Source organism: Xenopus tropicalis, chromosome 1, assembly GCF_000004195.4.
Source record: "Xenopus tropicalis strain Nigerian chromosome 1, UCB_Xtro_10.0, whole genome shotgun sequence".
In the NCBI taxonomy this organism is placed as follows: Eukaryota; Metazoa; Chordata; class Amphibia; order Anura; family Pipidae; genus Xenopus; species Xenopus tropicalis.
This window is the reverse complement of record NC_030677.2, coordinates 89,117,686-89,136,488: the sequence shown is the minus strand read 5'-3', so window position 1 is coordinate 89,136,488 and position 18,803 is coordinate 89,117,686. Positions and strand designations below refer to the sequence as shown.

At 43.1% G+C, this 18,803-nt stretch overlaps 1 protein-coding gene across 2 annotated transcripts in view; it reads left to right on the top strand.

Moving 5' to 3' along the window:
- The window catches only part of LOC101733496 (cyclic AMP-responsive element-binding protein 3-like protein 3), a 180,331-nt gene that overhangs the window by 60,350 nt on the left and 101,178 nt on the right, over nucleotides 1-18,803 (top strand). For both annotated transcript variants that reach the window (XM_004919577.2, XM_004919576.3), the window contains exons 2-3: nucleotides 1,184-1,309; nucleotides 1,445-1,661. In XM_004919577.2, the coding sequence (XP_004919634.2) occupies nucleotides 1,184-1,309; nucleotides 1,445-1,661 (343 nt within the window). The remainder of the gene's footprint in view (nucleotides 1-1,183; nucleotides 1,310-1,444; nucleotides 1,662-18,803) is intronic.

Here is an 18,803-nt window from a genome sequence, read left to right as displayed (position 1 = left end):
CGACACGATTTCTGTGATCCTGTGCATGATCTGCTGAGTGCAGTTGGAGGAAATTCCGTGCAAAAGCAGACTTCCTCTACTATAAATTTCTTATGGCCTTCCTCAGTGCTTCTTTATCCCAGACCAAGCAAGCATACTAAAACACGCTTGTAAATAATAATTAATACATTAATTAATAACCCATGACCTTATTTTCCATATTTAACTGACTTCTTTATCCTTCACCTAATGAATCACTTGCATCTGAACATATCCTCCTGGACTTTGCTGATTTCAACCTCTACCTTCCTAAATCTCTTCTTTCCGTATTCAGCTCCTTTGATCTTGTAACATAGTCCAGTTTTTCCTCTTCTCTGTTCCTCTCCTCCTATTACTTGCTCACTGGATCTTAAGCCCTCATCATTACTAAAACAGTGTGCCCCTGCCCTAACTCCTGCTCTTACTCACATATTAAATTCCCCATCAGTGCACCCTAGGCAGGTGCCTCTTCTGCCTACCCCTAGATCTGGCCCTGCTGTTGACCATTCAACCAAATTCTCTATTCTCTGTGTATCCGGGATCAAGCTGCATCCTGGCTATCTTCTCTTGGATGAACCAATGTCACCTCAAACTTAACCTAGCTAAAACAGAGTTTATGGTGTTAAGCAAAGCATAGCATACAAAATCCTTCTGCTAACCTTCAAAGCCCTTCACCCCTTTGCTCCTTACTACATTTCTTCACTGGTCTCCCTGTACATTTCTGGTGGTTTCCTTTGCTACTCTTAGAGCCTCCATTTTTGTACACCATCAACACCAACAGCTCTCTCTCATCTTAAACCTTCCTATTTCGCTGCTCCTTACCTCTGGAACTCTATCCCTGAATTCCTCAATAGGAAACAATCACTCACTCTCTATAAGAAAAAACTTCCAATTTGTGCCTGTATGTTACCCAACCACTTAGACTGTAAGCTCTATGGGGCAGGGCCCTCTTTCCTATTTTGTCTCATACCACATGGCACTTAATCTCTGTTCTTATTTATTGTATGTATTATAACACTTGTCCTCCCGGAATGTAATTGTCTATGCTGTAAGATTGTACAGTGCTGCGTATCCTTGTAGTGCTTTATAAAGTTATACATATATACATATAGATTTATGTAATATTTTCATTGACACTTGTTTATATCTAAATTTCAACCCTCAGGATGCATTTCAGACAAATACTGTACAGAATCTGGAAATACTGGACTTCCTGATTGATTGCCAAAGTGGAATATTATGCTGTGAGGATGTTTTTGCCCAGTCTGTATATGTCAATTCAGATACATATGTGAGTATTGAAAAAAATCAGTGGCAATCTGTGCAGCATGGATAGTTGAGCTCAGAATGCATTATTGTTTTTACATGAGTATACTACATGTGTATACTATGTTCCTGCTGTCTAAAAGGCTATTTCTTGGCATAGGTCCTTGCCCAAGATGGTGAAGCTTTCTTATCCTCATCTAGGATGCCTGCTGATTTACCATCAGATTTTAAAGTTTGGTCATCTCTAGGCAGCGACAAAGCAATTTCTGAAGATGTGCCAGCAGACTGGAATTGTAATTTTCCTAAGTGCTATACATCTGAAGACATGCCTGCTCTTGGGAAATTACATACAAATAGTGATTTTTCCATAAGTTTGGGTAAGTGTACTTCATGATTGAATGGTATGAATTGTGCTGGGCATTGTTTGAACTAGAAATGATTAATAAATATTTAATTTTATAGCATGCAATATTATCACACGCTGTTACCCAGGTAACCATTTCTTTGTGAAAACTACCACTCTGAAAATTACCATTTGCATCACTCTAGGGTGATCACATACTTGATTCTCTTCTTCAGATTCAAGAAAAAATCCGACTGTAAGCTCCATTTTGTCACCGCAGATGATCACGAACTGTAATGTTGTTTAGTAATGCCCACTCCTAGTAGGTGTTAGGTTTCACAGTAATTATTGCCACATTTTATGCTTTTAACACTTAAAATATGTCTGTGAATTATGCTGTTAGGACTATACATAGTAACATAGTAACATAGTAACATAGTAACATAGTAACATAGTAACATAGTAACTTGGGTTGAAAAAAGACATACGTCCATCAAGTTCAACCGTAATGCCTATATATAACCTGCCAAACTACTAGTTGATCCAGAGGAAGGCAAAAAACCCCATCTGAAGCCTCTCTAATTTGCCGCAGAGGGGAAAAAATTCCTTCCTGACTCCAAGATGGCAATCGGACCAGTCCCTGGATCAACTAGTACTAAGAGCTATCTCCCATAACCCTGTATTCCCTTACTTGCTAAGAATCCATCCAGCCCCTTCTTAAAGTTATATAATGTATCAGCCAACACGACTGATTCGGGGAGGGAATTCCAGAACTTCACAGCTCTCACTGTAAAAAATTATTTCCGAATGTTTAAATGGAACCTCCCTTCTTCTAAATGAAGTGGGTGCCCTCGTGTCCATTGGAAGGACCTACTGGTAAATAAAACATTAGAAAGGTTATTATATGATCCCTTTATATATTTATACATAGTTATCATGTCACCTCTTAAGCGCCTCTTCTCCAGTGTAAACAGACCCAACTTGGCCAGTCTTTCTTCATAACTGAGACTTTCCATACCCTTTACCAGCTTAGTTGCCCTTCTCTGGACCCTCTCTAACTCAATAATGTCCCGTTTGAGCACTGGAGACCAAAACTGAACAGCATATTCTAGATGGGGCCTTACCAGCGCTCTGTAAAGGGGAAGAATAACCCCCTCCTCCCGTGAATCTATACCCCTTTTAATACAGCTCAATACCCTGTTTGCCCTTGCAGCTGCTGCCTGGCATTGCTTGCTACAGCCAAGTTTATTATCTACAAGGACTCCAAGGTCCTTCTCCATTATGGATTTGCCTAGTGCAGTCCCATTAAGGGTATACGGGCCTTGCATATTTTTACATCCCAGGTGCATGACCTTACATTTATCCACATTAAATCTCATCTGCCACTTAGCTGCCCAGATTGCCAGTTGGTAAAGATCCTGCTGCAGGGATGTCACATCCTGGATAGAATTGACTGGTCTGCAGAGTTTTGTGTCATCTGCAAACACTGATACATTACTCATAATACCCTCCCCTAAGTCATTTATGAACAAATTAAACAAAAGTGGACCCAGTACAGAACCCTGAGGGACCCCACTGAGGACCTTATTCCAAGTAGAGAATGTACCATTAACAACCACCCTCTGTACCCAATCCTGTAGCCAGTTTTCTATCCATGTGCAAACGACTTCACTAAGACCAATATGCCTTAGCTTAGAAAGCAGTCGTTTGTGGGGAACGGTATCAAATGCTTTGGCAAAATCCAAATAGATTATATCTACTGCATCCCCACTGTCCAGCTTCTTACTTACCTCATCATAAAAAGCAATTAAATTGGTCTGACATGACCTGTCCTTCATAAAGCCATGCTGATTACTGCTCATAATGCCATTCTCCACTACATAATTTTGTATGTGATCCCTTAACAAGCCTTCAAATAACTTGCCCACCACGGATGTCAAACTTACAGGCCTATAATTGCCAATAATTATCTCTATTAGATAATTATCGCAATTGCGCTTTGCAATAATTGAGATTTTTGTGCATGCGATATGACTAGTAACGCATGCGAAATGACCTTGATGAATCCTTAATTAAAGAACTTTTTCGATGCATTTTTTGAACAACCTTTTGTGAATCAGCCCCTATATGTCTCACTTATATTCTATCTACTGAAAAAAAACTTCATAATTAAAAAAAGAGAGTTGCAAGTTCAAGTGATATAAGTTATTAATCTGTTCATAAATGTTGCATTATTGCTTTAAATATATGGCAATTTTTGTCTGATAGTGATGAGTGAAAATTTTTGGCATTGGCATTTTGGATTCGCAGCAAATTTCCGCACTTTGCCATTGGCGAAACGGAAGCAAACAAGGGCAGTGGAAAATTTGCCATGCAGCAAAAAATTGTTGCATGTCAAAAACTATTTTTCAAAAGTTTTTTGAAGCGTGTCATTTTCTGTGTTTCGCAAATATTGTTGCCGTTTTTTGGTGAAGTGAAATGGGACAGATTTGCTCATCACTATTGTCTGATTATTTTGTGAAAAGGACAGTTTTAAAATGTATCCAAGAAAACAATGTAGGTCAGTCAGTACTGACTACATAAGCGACGTTAGAAAAAGTGGGTGGAGCTGCCAACAGCCAATGACATTTTTTTCATTGATTTCAGTTGGGCAATTTTAACTGCTGCTATTCTCACATGTTTAACGTCAGGGTCCCCAAACTTTGCACAGTTTGTCACTGGATGACTACATTTCAAGTTTAGAGAAGTGAGTAGAGCCAACAACAGCCAATCAGATTTCGCCTATAGACTTTCATTGGTTTAAATTTAAACTGCTGCCATGCTTTAAATTTTAATACGAGGGTCCCCAAACTTTGCAGAGTTAGTCACCGGGTAACTGCTGTTCAAAGTTAGAAAAAGTGGGCAGAGCCACCAACAGCCAATCAGATTTTACATATTGACTTTCAGTGGGGAAATTGAACCTGCTGCCACACTCGCCAAACTTGAATCACATAGTCATGGGGTCAATTTACATTTGTTTTATTTAATATTTGTTGGGTGCTTAAAATTAGGCAGAGCTACGAACAGCCAATCAGATTTCACTCAATGGGGGAATTTAGCCTGCTTCCACTCTCACAGTATTAACACCAGGCTCCCCAAACTCATTACAATTGGTCAATAGGGGACTGTAGTTTTAGGTTTGAAAAAGTGGGTGGAGTGACCAACAGCCAATCAGATTTATCTAATTGATTTAAATGGGGAAATTGAAATTGCTGCCATTCTTACACATTTAACGCCAGTGTCCCTAAACTTTTCACAGTTGGTCACCAGGGGGAAGGGACTAAGGTTAAAGGTTAGAAAAAAGTAGGTGAAGGCAACAACAGCAAATCAGGTTTCACCAATTGAATTTCATTAGTTTATAATTAAACCGCTGCCTTTCTCACAGTGAGTTAGTTACTGGTGGAGTTTAATGTGGGCAGAGCCACCAACATCAGATTTCATTCAGTGGTTTTTCAAACCAACATCAAGTTTGTTTTAAAATGTCCCCTTTCTTATTATTAGTGCCCCTGATTTCTAAACACTCCTCCTTCTAAAGTTTTAGGGATACAACATCCAAACTTTCCACACTTAGGTTACTTTTTTTGCAGGGCTGTGGAGTCGGAGTCGAGGAGTCGGAGGCAATTTTGGGTACCTGGAGTCGGCAAAAAATTAACCGACTCCGACTCCGACTCCTACTAAATGTAAATGGGAATAAAAAAAATAAAATAAAGCAAGTTTAAATGTCCCAATTCACAAACAGTCATAATTAATTACTTCTCTACTATAAGAATAAAGCCCAATGCACGCAGTACATAAACGAACACGTTGAGTGACCATGAAGCATGCTTTGCATTGACTTTATGCTTCACTAAATGGGATGTAACGCACAGTTAAGGTGCGGCAGCTCCACTGCGTCGTGTTCCTCTGTTACAGGGAACCCAATGCCCACTGTGAACCTAGCCTAACTCTCACAATTTTTTTTTACTTAATTAGTTATCAAACTAATTAAGTAGAAAAAAATTTGCAGGACTAGAAATACTTGTATACGTGAAGGGAATGGATAGTCAATAGTTTAAAGGAACAGTAACACCAAAAAATGAAAGTGTATAAAAGTAGCTAAAATATATATAAATAACAATAAATATGTGCTGCTGCCCTGCACTGTGTGTTTACTTCAGAAAATATACTATAATTTATATAAATAAGCTGCTGTGTAGTATGGGGTATCCTGCACTGGTACAGCTGGGGTGTTTGCTACAGAAACACTACTATAGTTTATATAAATACCCCGCTGTGTAGCCCTGGGGGCAGCCATTCCTGCACTGGTACAGCTGGGGTGTTTGCTACAGAAACCCTACTATAGTTTATATAAATACCCCCCTGTGTAGCCCCGGGGGCAGCCATTCCTGCACCGGTACAGCTGGGGTGTTTGCTATAGAAACCCTACTATAGTTTATATAAATACCCTGCTGTGTAGCCATGGGGGCAGCCATTCCTGCACCGGTACAGCTGGGGTGTTTGCTACAGAAACCCTACTATAGTTTATATAAGTAAGCTGCTGTGTAGCCATGGGGGCAGCCATTCAAAGGAGAAAAGGCACAGGCACATAGCAGATAACAGATAAAACACCATTGTATTCTACAGAACTTGTCTGTTATCTGCTATGTAACCTGTGCTTTTTCTCCTTTTTTCCAGCTTGAATGGCTGCCCCCGTGGCTACACAGCAGCTTATTATATAAATTATAGTAGTTTTACTGTAGCAAACACCCCAGCTGTACCGGTGCAGGAATGGCTGCCCCCATGGCTACACAGCAGGGTATTTATATAAACTATAGTAGGGTTTCTATAGCAAACACCCCAGCTGTACCAGTGCAGGGCAACAGTGCATTATATTTGTATTACTTTAAAGCTCTTTTGTTTTTTGGTGTTACTGTTCCTTTAAGACTGAAGCTTTAAAACATTTGAAAAACTGCTGTAAATCAGCTGTAATGTTAGCTTAAACTTTAAACATGACTATGGGATTCTAGGGAAATCATTAGGAGTAGGAGTATAGATAAAATTGTCTATCAGTTTATTATCAGTTCAGTTGTGTTTTAAGCGCCCCTTCCTGGATGTATAAAATACATTAGCATATTAAAAACAGAGGAGTCGGAGTCGTGGAGTTGGAGTCGGAAGTACCAGAAACTGAGGAGTCTGAGTCGGAGAATTTATCTACCGACTCCACAGCCCTGTTTTTTTGTGGCACCACTCCAAACATCCCAGTTTTTTCATTGACTTTGACAGGGAGGATTTTCAAACTGCTGCCGCTCTTCGAGCTTTTTAGCTACACTCACCAAACTTGATTAACTTAATCATGGGGTCACCCTGAATAAAACAACTAAATTTTATGATCGAGGAGGAGCCAACAACAGCCAATCAAATTTCACCCAATGACTTTAGTAGAGAAATTTAAACTGCTGCTTATCTTAGAGCTTTGAAACCACATTCACCAAACTTGAATTACACTGTCATGGGGTCAACCTGAATGAAAAGGTGATAATTGTTGGACGCCCAAAAGTTGGCAGAGCTATGAACAGCTGTTCGTATTTCACCCATTAACTTTCAATGGGGCAATGTAACCAACCTACTTCCATTCTCAGAGTATTAACACCAGGGTCAGCAAACTCTTCAAGGTTGGTTACTGTAGGTCAATGTTAGTAAAAGTGGACAGAGCCACCAACAGTCAATCAGATTTCATCCATTGAATTTCATTGTTTTACATTTAAAATATTCCCATTCTCACACTACTTATGCCAGGGTTCCTAAACTTTGCATTGTCAGTCACTGGGTGACTATGTATGCAAGGTTAGAAAAAGTAGATGGAGGCACCAACAGCCCATTACATTCACCCATTACATGTAAGGAGCACCGGGAGACTGGCTCGTGTCCCTACCTTCAGGCGCGCCGGTTCCTGGTCTCCTCTGGTACAGTGCGCTCTTGTGTCTTCTACCTTCGCCGGACTCTGGCATGCTGTTACAGTCTGTATGCTTAGGAGCCCTGTAACTGCCTGGAATAACCCCTTAGGTAAGCAGGAGAGTCCTGCCGACCCCGGTGTTCACCGACGCCCTTTTGGGGCCCCGGACTTTCTGCGGCGGGAGAGGCAGGGATCCTACTTACGGCGAAGGTTATTCAAATGCAGTACAAAGGGTTAAGATGAAATCGGAGTCGTGGTCAGACAAGGTCGGTGGCAGGCGGAAAGGATCGTAGACGAAAGTCAGGCAAAGGTCGGTGGCAGGTGGCAAGGATCGTAGTCAAAAGTCAGGCAGGAAGTCGAAAACCAGAGAATCAGATACAAGACAAGCTTAGCAAGGCACCAGGAAATCAGGACCAGCTTGGGCAAGGAAAACAAGCAAGGAAATGCTTTTAAAGTTTGAATTTGGCGCCATAGTGACGTCAGTGCGTCCGCTGACGTCATCGCGCAGCGCCGGGAGATCCTAAAGCTATTGCCCCTTGCCATTGCGCATCGGGACGCGCCGAAGAGAGGTGCGCGCAGGAGCGCGCTGTAGAGGAGGAGGCCGGGGACTGTAAGGAGTACCGGGAGACCGGCGCGCGTTCCTACTTTCAGGCGCGCCGGTCTCCCGGTACTCCTTACAGTACCCCCCCTCTCAGGAGCACCCACTGGGGGCTCCCAAGGTTTCCCGGGAAACTTTTTGTGGAACAGCTTTACCAATCGCGGAGCATGAGTATCCTTAGCTGCCACCCAACATCTCACCTCAGGACCAAACCCCCTCCAGTGAATAAGGTATTGAATGTTACCTCTAATCTTGCAAGAATCTACAATCTCCTGGACCTCAAATTCTTGACGCCCATCAACCAAAACCGGAGTAGGGGAAGGAGAAGCAGAAGAAAAGGCATTACAAACCACAGGCTTGAGGAGGGAGACATGGAAGGAGTTCAAAATATTCATACTGGGAGGGAGCTCGAGCTTAACACAAACAGGATTGATCACCTCCTTGACTTTGAAAGGACCAATGTAACGAGGACCTAACTTAGGGCAAGGGACACGGAGCTTGATATTCTTAGAAGACAGCCAGACGGAATCTCCAACTGCGAAACAAGGGGCAGGTCTACGACGTTTATCAGCTGCCTTCTTTTGACGGAGAGATGCTTTTACCAGAGCTTGATGAGCAGATGACCAAACGGACTTGAATATATATGCCAATCAACACTCACCAGCACACCCTGGCCTTTCCACTCTGTTCCACCTGGTGCACAGAACTTTTAGAGACGTCGGTACTCTCCACCACGATCCAAAACTGCACAAAATACCGGCACAACAGGATTTGTTTTAGCGGGATTAACCCTGCTGATTTTAATAGTAGCAAACCATGTAACGTTTCGGGGGCACGCCCCCGAAACGTTACATGGTTTGCTACTATTAAAATCAGCAGGGTTAATCCCGCTAAAACAAATCCTGTTGTGCCGGTATTTTGTGCAGTTTTCAAACGGACTTGAAGTCATGAATGGCAGCCTCAGCAGGGGGCACATCCACCTTGAGTACAGAAGGAGGTAGGGACAGAGGATTCCATCCATAAACACAAGCAAACGGAGAGGAACCTAAGGCTTCATGCTGGAGATTATTATGAGCGAATTCAGCCCAAGGGAGAAGTTCAGCCCAGTTGTCATGGTTTTGCAAAATAAAACAGCGAAGAAACTGCTCGAGGACTTGGTTGGTTCTCAGTTTGACCATTACTCTGAGGATGGTATGCAGAAGAAAAATTTAGCCCAATTCCTAACAATTTGCGGGAGACAAATTGGACCCCACGTTCAGATACAATAGATGACGGGAAACCATGGAGTCGGAAAATCTCCTTAATAAAGATACTTGCCAGGAGAACTGCAGACGGGAGCTTCCTTAGAGGAATGAAGTGGGCCATTTTGGAAAATCGATCTACAACTACCAGGATAGTAGTAAACTCTGCCGATCTTGGTAAATCTACAATGAAGTCCATTGATATATCTGTCCAGGGTTGGCTTGGAACAGGCAGTGGATGAAGAAGGCCACAGGGGAGACACAGAGGAATCTTCTGCTGGGCACAGACAGAACATGCGGAAACATACTGGTAAACATCTTTAACAAGAGAAGGCCACCAGAAGTATCTGGAAATTAGATCAAGTGTCTTTTTAACCCCTGGGTGGCCTGCAATCTGCAAGAGGAATGACCCCACCAGAGAAATTGAGAAATCTTAGCCTGAGGGACGAAAGTCTTACCAGGTGGGCACACTGGTGTAACTTCAGTAGCCGGCAGAGCTAAGGATACCGGGGCCACCACTCGTTCAGGGGGGAATAATAGAACAAGGAGGAACTGAAGGAGCCTCTTCTGGAGACAGGGATCTGGATAGGGCATCAGCTTTGACATTCTTGGAGCCAGGTCTGTAAGAAATAAAGAAGTTGAACCTAGAAAAGAATAATGCCCATCTGGCTTGTCGTGGATTCAGTCTCTTAGCGGAGGAAATATATTCTAGGTTCTTATGGTCAGTAAGAATTGTGACTGGCTGAGAAGCACCTTCTAGGAGATGACGCCATTCCTCCAAGGCTAGCTTAATGGCCAATAGTTCACGGTTTAATTTCTCTCAGCGGATGATAACTTCCGGGAGAAAAAGGCACAGGGGTGAAGAGGGCCTTGGAAATCCACTCGCTGGGATAAAATAGCACCTACCCCAGTATCAGAGGCGTCAACCTCCAAGGTGAACGGCCAAGAAGCATCCGGATGGATCAGAACCGGAGCAGAGACGAAAGCTGACTTTAGAGATGCAAAGGCCTTCTGGGCCACAGGAGACCAAAGTGACTTGGAGTCCTTACGAGTGAGGGCAGTGATGGGAGCAACGATCTGGGAAAAATTTCTAATAAACCTTCTGTAGAAGTTGGCAAAAAAAAACGTTGAATGGCCTTTAGGCCTACAGGGGTAGGCCACTCAGTCACTGCAGAAACCTTGGCAGGATCCATCTTAAAACCGGAGGAAGAGACAATATACCCAAGGAAGGAAATCTTAGACTCGCATTTTTCCAGTTTAGCATAGAGATTATTTTCTCTGAGACGTTGTAGCACAGATTTGACTTGAGGAATGTGTTCTGACCATCAGTTCAACGGGGCAATCATAAGGCCTATGTGGAGGGAGAGTCTCAGCATTCTTTTTCTCAAAGACATCATGGAAGTTATTATAGCATTTAGGCAAAGGAGAAGGGTCTGGCACGACAGATGAGACATGGAGTGGCACGACTGGAGCTAGCAAACACTTAGAATGGCAGGAGGAACCCCAAGCAGTGAGATCACCGGTGGCCCAATTGATAGTAGGATTGTGTAGTCTGAGCCACGGAAGACCAAGGATAAGTGGGCTTTTAGGACACTAAAATTAGGAAAGAAATTTCTTCAGAGTGTAACCAACCCACTCGAAGTTGCAACAGCTCAGTGGAGGAAGTTATTAACCCAGGAGACACCGGGCGACCGTCAACCGCTTGAGCAGAGAGTGGCACCTGGAGAGACACAACAGGGAAGCGAGACTTCTTGACGAAGGAAGAATCAATGAAGTTTCCTGCTGCCCCGGAGTCCAGGAATGCTTGACACAGGACAGACTCAGCGCCATAAGACAGAGTAGCAGGGACGAAGACTCTAGTAGCTTGAGCATCTGGGAGTGAAACGATTCTGCCTAGGGTAGACTCCCCACTCGAACCTAGGCGGGTGCATTTCCCTGACGTTGTGGCTTTACGGGACAGGCTTTGAGTAGATGACCACTTTGACCGCAATAGAAGCAGAGACCGGCAGATCTTCTTCGGGTTCTCTCCTCTGGAGACAAACGAGTGGCCCCTAGCTGCATGGGCTCCTCAGCCAGAAGACTTGGAGTAGACGAAGATTCAGGAAGCAGCACTGAAGAAACTGGTGATCTGTTTGTACACATGCACTCTCTGAACTGCGAGTCTGCTGATATCACGTTGGGCACCAAATTCAAACCTTAAAAGTGCTACTTTGCTTGTTTTCCTTGCCCAAGGTGGTCCTGACTTTCTGGTTCCTAGCTAAGCTCCTATTGTGTCTGATTTAGTGGTTTTGACTTTCTGCCTTACTTCTGGTTTACAGTCCTTTGCTGCCTGCCACTGATCTTTGCCTTACCTCGACTTTGATTCTGTCTGATCCCTTCTGTACTGTGTTTTTGGAGGATAACCTTGGCCGTGAATAGGATCCCTGTCTATCCCACCGCAGTAAGCCAGGGGCCCGAACATCGGGGTCGGCAGGGCTCTCCTGCTTTACCTAAGGGGTTATTCCTGGCAGTTTCCAGGCTCCAAAGCATACAATCCGTAACATTACATTTTATTGTTTTATATTTAAACTGCTGCCTTTCTCACAGCATTAATGCCAGGGTCCCCACACTTTTCAGAGTCAGTCAGTGGTGGACTGCAGTTCATGGTTAGTAAGCAGCACCACGAACAGCAAATCAGATTTTACCCATTTAATTTTATTGTTTTAAATTTAAATTGCTACCATTTCTCACATTATTTAGACCAGGGTCCCTAAACATTGCACATTTTGTCATTGGATGACTTAAGGTTCAAGGTTAGAAAAAGTGGGCACTCCCATCACCTTCAATTTGCCTATTGACTTTTATTGGTTGAAATTTAAACTGCTGCTATTCTTTAAATATCATTAACTTTGCAAAGTTAGTCACTGGAGTTCAAGGTTGGAAAAAAAAGGGCAGAGCCACTCACTGTTAATCAAATTTCACTCATTGACTATTAGTGGGGAAATTTAAATTGCTGCCATTCTGACACTATTAAAATTAGGGTCCCCAAACTCTGCACAGTGTTTTTTACTATATGACTGTGGTCCAAGGTTAGAAAAACTGGGTGCAGACAACAACAGCTAATCAGATTTCTTTCAGTGAATTCACATGTTTTCCTCTGAATTCACATGTTTTCTCTGAGGTGCTGGAAGCTTTTTAATTGTGGCACAGTCCAGGTATTATGACCATAATACCTTCCCAGCAATGCTACCATGGGGGAGAAGGTGGATGTAGTGTGCTTCCTCCACATCATGGGTGACAAAATGGAGTCTGGACTCCCACAATGCATTGTAAAACGTCAGGAAATATGGTGGTTCCATAGGGTCATAGGTTACACAGAAAATGAATACCTGCATTTACAGCAAACAGCCAAGCAGAGGGAGTAATGAACAACAATAAACAAAAAGATGATGGAAGCTATGCTGGAGACATGACAGTCATATAACTTATAGCAAAGTTGATGTGGAGTACCTTGAAAAAGTTCTAGTTTGTGCAGAAATTGAATTGCTAGCATTGTTTTTCCCTTTCTGTGTTTCAAGTTGGCCTTTATGGAAGAGTGGCAAGAAGAAAGCCATTGTTAACAGAAAACCATAAGAAGTCCCGTTTGCAGTTTGCCACAAGCCATGTGGGGGACACAGCAAACATGGAAGAAGGTGCTCTGGTCAGATGAGACCAAAATGGAACTTTTTGACCAAAATGCAAAACACTATGTGTGGCGGAAAACTAACACTGCACATCACTCTGAACACACCATCCCCACTGTCAAATATGGTGGTGGCAGCATCATGCTCTGGGGGTGCTTCTCTTCAGCAGGGACAGGGAAGCTGGTCAGAGTTGATGGGAAGATGGATGGAAAAAAACCTCTTTGAGTCTCAAAAGACTTGAGACTGGGGCGGAGGTTCATCTTCCAGCAGGACAATGACCCTAAACATAAAGCCAAGGCAACAATGGAATGGTTTAAAACAAAACATATCCATGTGTTAGAATGGCCCAGTCAAAGTCCAGATCTAAATCCAATCGAGAATCTGTGGCAAGATCTGAAAACTGCTGTTCACAAACGCTGTCCATCTAATCTGACTGCACTGGAGCTGTTTTGCAAAGAAGAATGGGCAAGGATTTCAGTCTCTAGATGTGCAAAGCTGGTAGAGACATACCCTAAAAGACTGGCAGCTGTAATTGCAGCAAAAGGTGGTCCTACAAAGTATTGACTCAGGGGGCTGAATAATTACGCACACCCCACTTTGCAGTTATTTATTTGTAAAAAATGTTTGGAATCATGTATGATTTTCGTTCCACTTCTTGCGTGTACACCACTTTGTATTGGTCTTTCACGTGGAATTCCAATAAAAATGATTCATGTTTGTGGCTGTAATGTGACAAAATGTGGAAAAGTTCAAGGGAGCCGAATACTTTTGCAAGCCACTGTATATATATATATATATATATATATATATATATATATATATATATATATATATATATATATATATATATATATATAATATACACACATATCTATTGTGAGAGATACAAGCAGTAAGAACACTGTTTGGTATATTTTCCTCCATGGTTAAAGGTGTGACACATGTAGCACCAGGGAAAATGCCTGGTTTAGCAGCAGCTAATGCTGTTTTCATGCAAATGGATTTAGGGAAAGCTGTATAGGTGAGGCCTGGAGTAAATGGAGGGTTAATAAGATAGGTCCTCCATTCCATACTCCAGTTTAGTATGTTGATTTGGCCAGCTGTAAGTAGCTGCCTGATTAGGCTGCAGGTGAGCAGCACATAAAAGAGCTGTGTGATTACACAGAGAGAGATGATTAGAGACTCAGAGGGGTTCACTCTCAGAGTGGGGCACAGGGCAGGAAGGCTGTCTGCCTGTGTTAGGAACTCCCAGAGGAGCTGGGGGTGCCACCTGCCACTGCAAGGACCAGTGGTTGTGCTCGAAACGTTGGAATTTTTTCAATAAAAACACTTTTTCTATTGTATCAAGTCCCTGTGAGTGTGGCACTCTTTCTATTATATTTTTGTTTTTGACCTGCACCAAGGGCATTTGGACTTGTATAGGGTGTGCTCCTCCCTGTGTACTAGATATATATATATATATAGATTATGTGACATATATATATCTATACCAGTGCCTACAACTCAAGTTCAGCAGCTATAAATACACACAGGTTAATAAGACTACAGTTCCTAGAGTACCTCTTCTCCTGCATTAATTTTAAAAGAAGCTATGCTGGATTCTGGAATTGATCTGGGACTGGGCAGGCTCAGCCAGACAAAGCAATAAATATGATATTTTATGTGGAGACCGTTGAGTCTGGCTCTGTCCTGTTAATGACTGCCCTGTTCTTCTCCCAACACAATACAGAGCTCAGTGAAGTTGCGATGCAATTACCACTCTTAATTAAGAGCAGCAGAGCAACTTCACCGAGCTCTGTACTATGTGAAAATAATACAAAGTATGGAGCTCAGTGAGGTTGTGCTGCTGCTCGTAACAACGTGCTGGCTGCTGCTCTAACTAACTACCGCTCCTCTGCCCGAAGTTGCGCTGCTGCTAAGTTTGGAACGTTGGATTCAAAACAGTCACAGGACAAAGTATGTCCTGTGATTGTTTTGAATCCAACATTCCAATCCAATTTGCCTTGCCCTTCTATGCTCACCTGCCCGACAACCAATCACCTGCCCGACAACCGCCCACCGCCCTCCTCTCCATCAGCTGTGCAACTGCGCATTTAGGGGACAGACAACTATATATATATATAGCCTTATAGCGCCCAGCCCTATTCTCCTTGGTGCCAAAAATGTAGCCAATGGGAGAGAAGGAACATAATTGAATGGCATTTTACGGGTCCAATGAGGTTTGTTTTTACACGGGGATGCTGTTAGTGTTACAGGGGGATTTTTAAAGTTTATTGCAAAATACGGGACGCTATACAGGGCAATTTTCTACGGGGCAAGGGGTCTTGAAATGGGGATGAATGGTAACCTTATACCTTGCCTGGGCAAAAGGCCCAATGGCCAGCGCAAACAGGAGTAGGGACATTGGGCATCTTTGGCGCATGCCCCGTTCTAATGAGAACATGTTAGATTGCATTCCATTTACTATCAATAATTCTTTTGGTGAATTGTACATGAGCTGGACCCATTTGATGTAATCTATACCAAAGTTAAATTGTTTAAGCACCTGCTGTATATATGACCACTCCACCGTATCAAAAGCTTTGGCTATATCAAGTGACCATGATTGATCTCTGACCATGATTATCGTGTTTTGTGGCCAAGTTTAAGTCCTCTGATATTGAGGGCCATGGACTTGCCTGACATAAATCCTGTTTGATCCTCTGAAATAATAGTGCTAAGTACATTATTCATTCTAACAAAAGGACCTTTGCCAATATCTTAGTATTAGCTGACAGAAGTGAGATAGGACGATATACATGCATTTGAGTTGGGTTTTTCCCCGGCTTATTTAACAAGACTATAGAGGCCTCATACATAAAAGTGGGAAGAACACCCTCCTCTTTTGCACATTGCAATGTTTTTTTTTTTTAAGGGTTTATTTTTCTTTTTATTGATAGTGAAATAAAATGTTAACATAAACAAACAGGTTACATATATGGATATGAGTGGTTGGTTACTTTACACAATACAAGTTGGTTATACAGATTTGTTATCATGAGTACAGTTTTGTTGCAAGGTGTTAATACGGACGCGGTTCTTTTAAGGGGTGAGGGGCCCATTTGATTCACACCACGTGGCCCAGATTTTTTCAAATTTTCCGTGTGCCCCCCTGGTCTCATAGGTAAGTTTTATAAGGGGTAGGGCGGCGTTGACGAGTTGTTGCCAGAGTTCGAGCATGGGTACACTGTTGCCCATCCATCTCATTAAAATTGCTTTTTTGGCGTAGAATGTAAGGGATCTAAATCTTATTCTGGCTGCATTGGTGGGGAGCATATCCTCCACCGTGCCTAGGAGACAGGTTGTGGGATTGATGACATTGGGTAGCGCTAGCACTGTTGAGATAGTGTCCATCACAGCAGTCCAGAACTGCGCTATGGGGGGGCAGCTCCAAATTAGGTGAATAAAGTCAGCTCGGGGGGGATTTGCACCTGGGGCAGCAATCGTCAGGCGCTTTGCCGAACCGGTGGAGTTTTGTGGGTGTAATATATAGTTGGTGCAGGACCTTGTATTGGATCAACCTGTCCCATATGGAGATAAGGAATTCATAACAGGTTTCTGTTGTTTCCTCCCAGTGCTCTAGTGTTAAGCTGGGAATAGCGGTGGTCCACAGGTTGTATGCACGTTCGAAGGGTTTGACATTAGTTGCCAGAAGGTGGGTATATATTCTAGATAGGAGCTTTTTGGTTTGGGGTTGGTATAGTGTTGCTTCTAGGTCCAGTGAGACCAGGGTTGGGGTTAGGGTTTGGAACTGCGCCTGAAAGGCGTGCCTGAGCTGTAAGTATCTAAATAGATGTAGGTGCACTTGGGGTGCTTTCCTTCGCAGTTCTTGGTGTGAAGGGAATTGTGCACCTTGGACTAAGTCGCCTAATTTTTTGATCCCTAGTTTGGGCCAGATTGTAAAGTCAGGTAGGTTCTTGAGGTGGGGGAGTAGGGAGTTACCCCATAGGGCCATGTGGGGAGATAGATGTGGGAGTGGGTGGCCTAGGAGTTTGAGTGCCACTGCCCAAGCTTTGTGAGGGGTTTTGAGTGAGTCGGGTAGAGCACCTCCGTCAGTAATATGTCTGTAGGGGAAGTTGCCCAGACCCTCCATGGAGTTAAGGAGGGAGGCATGCAGGGCCATGTTGGGGTTGTACGGGTTGGGGCAGAACTGCCAGTGTAAATATGATATCTGGGAAGCCAGGTAGTAAAGGAAAAAGTGTGGGAGAGCCAGGCCTCCTTGTTGCAGTGATGCTGCTAGGCGTTGCCAGGAGATACGCGGTGTTTTGTTTGCCCATACATATGGTATTATTAGGGTGTTGAGTTTGCGGAATAGTGAGCGTGGGAGGGGGTATGGTGTGGCATGGAATATATATAGGAGTTTGGGGAGAAAGACCATTTTCAGTAGATTGATACGCCCCCCAGAGTGTGAGTGGTAATTTTACCCATGCTTTCAGCGTCTGGGCCATGTGGTCCATCAGTGGGTCAAGATTGAGCTTGACAAATTGTGTGGGATCGGAGTGTACATGGATGCCCAGATATTTGAAGGACTGGACCCATTGTAATTCCATACCAGTTGGGAGCGGAATTGCCGGTGTTTGGTCTAAGGTATATACTTGGGATTTGTCCCAGTTTATTTTGAGACCTGAGAATTTGCCAAATTTCTGGATCTCTAGGAGAAGTGCTGGGAGCGATTGGGCGGGGTTGGCTAGGTATACCAGGATATCATCCGCAAACAATGATACCTTCTCGGATATATTGCCATATGTGAGACCTTGTATGCTGGGGGAGTTCCGTATAAGTATGGCCAATGGTTCAATGGCGCGAGCGAATAGGGTAGGGGAGAGGGGGCAGCCTTGGCGAGTGCCTCTAGAGAGGGTAATGGGTTCTGAGGTAATCATTGCAATGTTTTTAGAAGGTGGGGGCCAAATGCTCTTTGAAGCATTTATAAAATTCAATGGGGAGGCCATCAGGGCCTGGTGCTTTACGGGTTGGAAATGAGTCAATGGCTCCATACAGTTCAGTGAGAGTGATGTCCTTATCTAACTGTTTTTTATAGTCCTCTGGAGGTTTAGAAAGAGCTAAGTTATTTAAGAACTCCACTGTATCTTTTTCAGTGTTGTTTATTTTGGATTGATAGATTTCATTATAAAAACCTGTTAATAGGGAAGTTATCGCTTCATGTTTGGTACTTTCTGAGTTTACCAATTCTGTTATTACTGGGAAGCTAACAAATTGGAGGCGGGGGGGACTGTACTTGGTTTACTTTTATGAAGTTTGTCCTTCTGTGTGTGGGGAGTTGAGTTAAAGTCCCCTGCACATATAATTTGGGCATGGGGGTAGGATGTTACAAATGTAATCAGCTTTTGTATACATCCGAGCACGGGGGGGGGGGATGTATACATTTGCCAATATGACAGTGGTGACGTTTAACAGTAGGCAAACACATATCTACCTTGTGGGTCTGATTGTATCCTAAGGGGTTGAAATACAGTCGATTAGAATGGAAGTACCCCCAGTATATGTAGAGAATATGGAGTGATAACTCCATCCGACCAACTGTTTTTGTAATGTAGTAAGTTTACTTCCTGTTAAATGTGTTTCTTGCAAAAAGATTATTTCTACATTTTGTTTTCTGATATAGTCTAGTACCAGTCTTCTCTTAATTGGGGTATTTAGTCCCCTC